General features: G+C 59.7%; 1 protein-coding gene across 5 annotated transcripts in view; it reads right to left on the reverse strand.

Annotated features, from left to right (window-relative positions):
• Positions 1 to 1,206: 1,206 nt before the first annotated feature.
• OSGIN1 (oxidative stress induced growth inhibitor 1) overlaps positions 1,207 to 5,278 on the reverse strand; it is an 11,292-nt gene continuing 7,220 nt past the window's right edge. For 4 of the 5 annotated variants that reach the window (XM_029213437.1, XM_029213439.1, XM_029213436.1 and 1 more), the window contains 2 exons: positions 5,074 to 5,165; positions 1,465 to 2,519 (listed from right to left, as the gene is read on the reverse strand). In XM_029213437.1, the coding sequence (XP_029069270.1) occupies positions 1,571 to 2,519; positions 5,074 to 5,165 (1,041 nt within the window). In that variant the 3' untranslated portion in view covers positions 1,465 to 1,570. Of the gene's footprint in view, positions 2,520 to 5,073; positions 5,166 to 5,278 lie in introns of all 5 variants that reach the window. The other variant, XM_029213435.1, reaches the window with a different exon arrangement.

Genomic DNA, 5,278 nt, shown 5'->3' on the forward strand with positions numbered 1-5,278 from the left:
CCCTCCCCGGCGCCGCCCGTGCGCCCCGCCCTCCTGCCCTCCCTCCCTCTGCCCCCGCGGCCGCGGCCGCGCGGGGACTGGCCGGCGCTCGGGGACGGGAGTGGGGGAGGGGCCGCACCGCCCGGACCCCGAGCCACGTGCCCCGTGGCCACAGCCCCCACCCCCCGCGGCCGGGCGCGGCGGCTGGACGCTACCCAACAGGCGCGGGGTCCTGGGGGGTCTGGCTGCGGGGGTGCGTCCCTGGGGGCTGCCCCCCCTTCGGAAGCTGCCCCGCCCCGCCTTGGCACCGCCGCAGGGGCCGGAGCGCGGTGTCCGGCGAGCCCGGAGCGCCCTCTGCCGGCTCCGGCTATCAGCGCCCACGCACGGGGGGTCTCCCCCACCACTCCGCTGGTACTCACTCTTCCCTTCCTCCAGGTGCACGCCCGGTGAGCCCTCACCCGCCTGTTGAACAACGCCCAGAACCAGTCTTCACTCCGGAACACCCTCTTCCCCTCACTCCCCGCATCCATCCACCCACCGACCCAAAGAATTAAACGAGCACCTGCTAGGTGCTAGGCCTGGTGCTGGCACTGGGTTCCAAGGACAGGGAAAACAGACGAGTTCCTTGGCCTCCTTGAGCTTACATCCAAGTGGGCGGAGCCAGATACTGGAATGATTCCACGGATAAATGAACAATTAAAACTGAACTGTTATGAAGAGGTGGCACCTTGGGCCATGAGAGGGGAATTTGCCTTTAGGCCATGGAGGGGTATGTGTCAGAAGAGGCTTCCTACAGGAAATGATCCTTATGCTCTGAGAGTGGAAGGAAGAGGAGTTAAAGAGAGGAGGGGAAAGTGCCCTCTGCTAGAGACTATCCTGTGCAAAGGCCCTGTGGCAGGTGCAAGCGTGGGGAACATGAAGGACCGACTGAAAGGAGACAGTGTGGCTGGAGGGAGAGTGGGAGAGGGTGGGACTAGACTGGAGGGGTGGGCAGAGCAGGAAAGCCTCCCCAGCACCCATTCCTCAAACACAGCTGCTGTCTCCTCTGCTCCCACTCAGCTGCCCTTCCTCTTGGGGCACCATCCATTGACTCCCAACCCCCCAGCCCAAGGACGTTCTCCCACCAGGCCCTGTGCTTCTCCCCCCGCCCCCACTCCCCAGCTCCCAGAGCAGGTCCTGGGCACCTGGCCCCCTCCCCAAGCACAGAGTCCCCAGACACAGGAGTGCAGGCAGGCGCTGGTTTTATTTGGGACCCAGTTCTGGGAAGAGCAGGGCCTGGGTTCCTCCTGGCTCGGTGCTCAGCTGGCCCCGGTGACCCCAGCTCACACCGGCAGCTCTCACCCCCAGTTACAGCTCTGGGCCTCCCCTGTCCTGTGGTCACTCTTTCCACCCTGGTCTGAGTCCTGGCAGCCTGGGTTTCTCACTCTTCATCTGAGAGGGCCGTTGCGTGGGCTCATGGCCGCTCCTGTCTCCTGCCAGGAGAGGCCCCCTTCCATCACTGGGGCATCTTGGGATGGGCTCTGCGACCAGCAGGGCCGTGGTGCTCTCCCCTCCTCTTTAGGGCCTGGGTGCAAGGATGCCAGGCCAGGTGCTAGGGCGGCTTCCTGGCCTCCTTCCTCAGCAGGGAGCTGGCCACAGCCAGGGCCCCGCCCTGCACAAACCTCACAAAGTTGTCCCCGGCCAGTGGCCCCACGGCGTACAGGCCTTCCCGGTGGATGCTCTGGTAAGTGAAGGGGTCCACGTCAATGGGGTTCCTCTTGGCGCTCAGTGGCTGGTTGGGGTCCGTGGCGAGGTCAGCGCCTGCGCCCGGGAGGAAGGACAGATCAGGGTGGGAGCCAATGAGGGCCAGCACCAGGGCGATGCCGAAGACCTTCTGGAGGCCCCGGGGGTCCCGGAACACAGCCTGGCGGTCCTCCCTGAGGAGCAGCAGCTGGTGCTCGGGGAGGCTTCGGTAGCCCTCGTAGGGGCTGGGCGACAGGATGGACTGCTCCCGCATCATCTGGTGCACCTTGTGGTACTCCGGGTACAGCATCTTGGGCAGCTGGTTGAACACCAGGCCGGGGTCGTCCACGGACCGGCGGAAGGCGTGGATCACAGGGATGTTGTAGTGGCGGGCATAGAGGACCGCGTCGGCCGCCGACAGTCCCGCCCCGATGATGAGGACGGGGTCCGAGGACGGGGACACGGTGCCTGCCCGCGTGGCTGCCTCCAGGGCCGACAGATCACGATGGACGAAGGGCAGGGCCTCCCCGGGGATGCCCAGCCGGGCTGGGCTGTCAGACGTGCCAGTGGCCAAGACCACGTTGCGGGCGCATAGGGAGAAGGGCTGCTGGCTCTGGTCCGCGGTGGTCACGAAGCCGTTCACCTGGAAGAGGGGGCTGGGGTCCCGGGCGCCGGGGCTGCTGGGCTCGGGCGTCCCCCACTCCACGGCCGTGACCACGGCGCCAGACACAAAATTATGGCTCAGGCCCTTCTTGATCACGTAGTCCCTATAGTAGTGGGCGATGTCCCCGGCCGTGGCCCGGCTGTTGCGAAGACCTCTGCGGGGAAGGACGAGGGAGGGTGAGTGTCACAGAGCGGACTGCGGGGGAGGTGGACAGGCTGGAGTCAGGCCCTGGAGCTGGACGGTGGCTGCACCACCCAGACGTGTAGGACTTGGTTAAGTGGTTTAACCTCTCGGAGCCTCAGTCTCCTCTTCTGTAAAATGGAGCTGATAAGGGTGCCTCATGAGGGTGGGGTTCAGAGTGTGGCCTCCGGTGCCAGACAGCCTGGGTTCAAATCCTGGCTCTGCCACCAGTGAGCTCTGGGCCTGGAACCCTCTGCCTGGGCTCCTCCTTTGCAAAATGAGGATGACCGTGGTGACAGCACCCGTTCCCTGCCATTGTTGAGAGGCTTAGATAATACGAATGAAGAATTTAGAGTAGAACATGACAGGTAGTAAGTGACATGAGGTCAGCCACTACTATTTCCTCAAATGACTAAATAATATTTTACATAAATGTGGTAGGATTCCATTTTTATAAAGTTCAGAAACAGACAAAACTAATCTACAGAGTTAGAGGTCAAGCGAGTGGCTACCTCTTAGGAAGTGGGTGGTGACCGGGCGGGGTCTGAGGGGGCTGCTGGGGATAGGGGGGGATCTGTTTGTTGAGTCTGGGTGGCTGAAGCGCAGGTGTCTCCACTTTGAGAAATTTCACCCACCTGTAGGCATATGAACTGTGTAGCTCTCTGTATGTCCCTGTATTTCAGTAAGTAAGCTGGTTAAAGCATAGCCCATGTAAAGCACTTAGCATAGTCCTTAGCCCACACAGTGGCAGCAGAGACTATTCTTATTATGATATTACTACTGTTGTTGTTGTTATTTCTATTGCCATTATTGCAATCCTTAGTGGGGCCATGACTAGGGCCAGCGTTGCCAGTGGGTGACGCACAGACATTTTTTTGTTTTTTTGCGGTACGCGGGCCTCTCACTGCTGTGGCCTCTCCCGTTGCGGAGCACAGGCTCCGGACGCGCAGGCTCAGCGGCCATGGCTCACGGGCCCAGCCGCTCCGCGGCACGTGGGATCCTCCCGGACCGGGGCACGAACCCACGTCCCCTGCATCGGCAGGCAGACTCTCAACCATTGCACCACCAGGGAAGCCCGACGCACAGACTTTGACATCATCTCAGCTCCTCCCTGTAGCTACCTGGGTGACCTTAGGTGAGTTACTTTTCCTGACTTGTGGACACTTTGTTACGGATTAACTCACTTGAAGGGAATCCTCTTTGACAGGCCTTCAATACAACTCCTGATTGCAGCGTGAGCTCAGAGCACATCCCCTAAGGCTGCTCCAACCAACCCAACTGTTAGTCTGCTCCTGAAACTGGAAGTCTGGAATCCATGCCTGTGGGCTGGTCATTTCCCCTCCTCTATTTTAGTAAAAATTGTTTCAAAGGACTGTCCTGAGAAGATGTTGCATCCAGGGCTCTTTATAATAGTGGCACACTGGAAAGAATGAAAGCTCCATGACTGGGAAGTGGTTTAGGAACCGTGGCAGCACCATGAGGACGGGAGTGCATCTGTTGTGGCTTTTGGCTCCAACATCTAACTAAGCACAAGGCTGGGTGTGGAGGAATTACTCAGTGAAGATGCTCACCGTCTCTTGGGAGTATAAGTGGCCATGTGAAAGGATGGTTGCAAACACTGTGTAATGGCCATGTGAAATCCTCATGACATAATGTTACATTTTAAGAGTCCGATAGAAAAGGGCATGTCCACAAGTTAAATTTACGTTCCCATCTGTCTGTTAACACATCACTACACCAGCCTGGATGTCTTCCTATCAAATTTTCAGGGACAAAAAGTCTTTGTGTCCAAGGGACAGTGAGCCCCAGAGGGGTGGAAATGGAGCTGCCAGAGAGGCCGACCGCCTCCTCGGTGGGGACAACAGGCCCCCTGTCATAGCCCCGAGGGCGGCGGAAACGTACGAGGGCGAGCAGGGGCTGGAATTTATCTATTCAGTGATTCTGCTGTCTCTCTGGGGTGGAGAGAAGTGTGCAGTGTGGTCTTTATGGAGCAGGAAACCGGACGGGAAGAGAACCCCCCGAGATGCGGCGGTGCCAGGTAGGCATCAGTTGTTTTCCTTTTCTCAGTTTTCAGTTTTCTATAGTATGGTTATGTTTCTAATGCAGAAATATTTTTTTAAAAAAGTGCATCCTATTAGCTGACCTAGACAAAAAGAGACTGTTCCAGGCCAGGCTCAGAATCGTGGGAGGCCAGAGGGCTGGGAGCCTGGGCTGGAGGCTCCGGGGCAGGGCGTGGGGGGCAGGGGCCAGCTGTCACCCTCTCCTTAGAGCCTGGGATGCTACAAGGAGGCCAGGTCGAGGTCGTGCAGCAGGCGCAATGGACAGGGAGTCCTAGGTGACCGCAGCTCTGCTCTTCACTCCCCGTGTGGTCCTGGGCAAGTCCTTTCCCCAGCCGAACCTCAGCTTCCCCCGCTGGAGTAAGAGGAAGGGCGGGCTAGATGAGCCCCGAAGCCCTTTGGCTCCCAGTTCAATGTCGGGTCGGGCCCAGGTCTTCCCTGCCCATCTGGGGCTTTCCAGGGCAGCCTCACCTTCGCTTCCTGCACATCCAGTCCTTGACCTGCAGGTCCGGGAGCCCCATCCAATCGCCTTGGCTCAGGGTCACCATGGAGCCTTCAATGGACTGGGAGGAAAGGAGACCAAAGTCCAGGCTTCTGCTGGCCCCCAATCCACTGAGGGCTGGAGGGCAGGCTGAGGGGTGGGGGGAGGGGGAGGTGAATAGGGAAAGGTGGGCAA

The sequence above is a fragment of the Monodon monoceros genome, unplaced genomic scaffold (assembly GCF_005190385.1).
Source record: "Monodon monoceros isolate NGI ecotype Baffin Bay Population unplaced genomic scaffold, NGI_Narwhal_1 Super_Scaffold_10, whole genome shotgun sequence".
NCBI lineage: Eukaryota > Metazoa > Chordata > Mammalia > Artiodactyla > Monodontidae > Monodon > Monodon monoceros.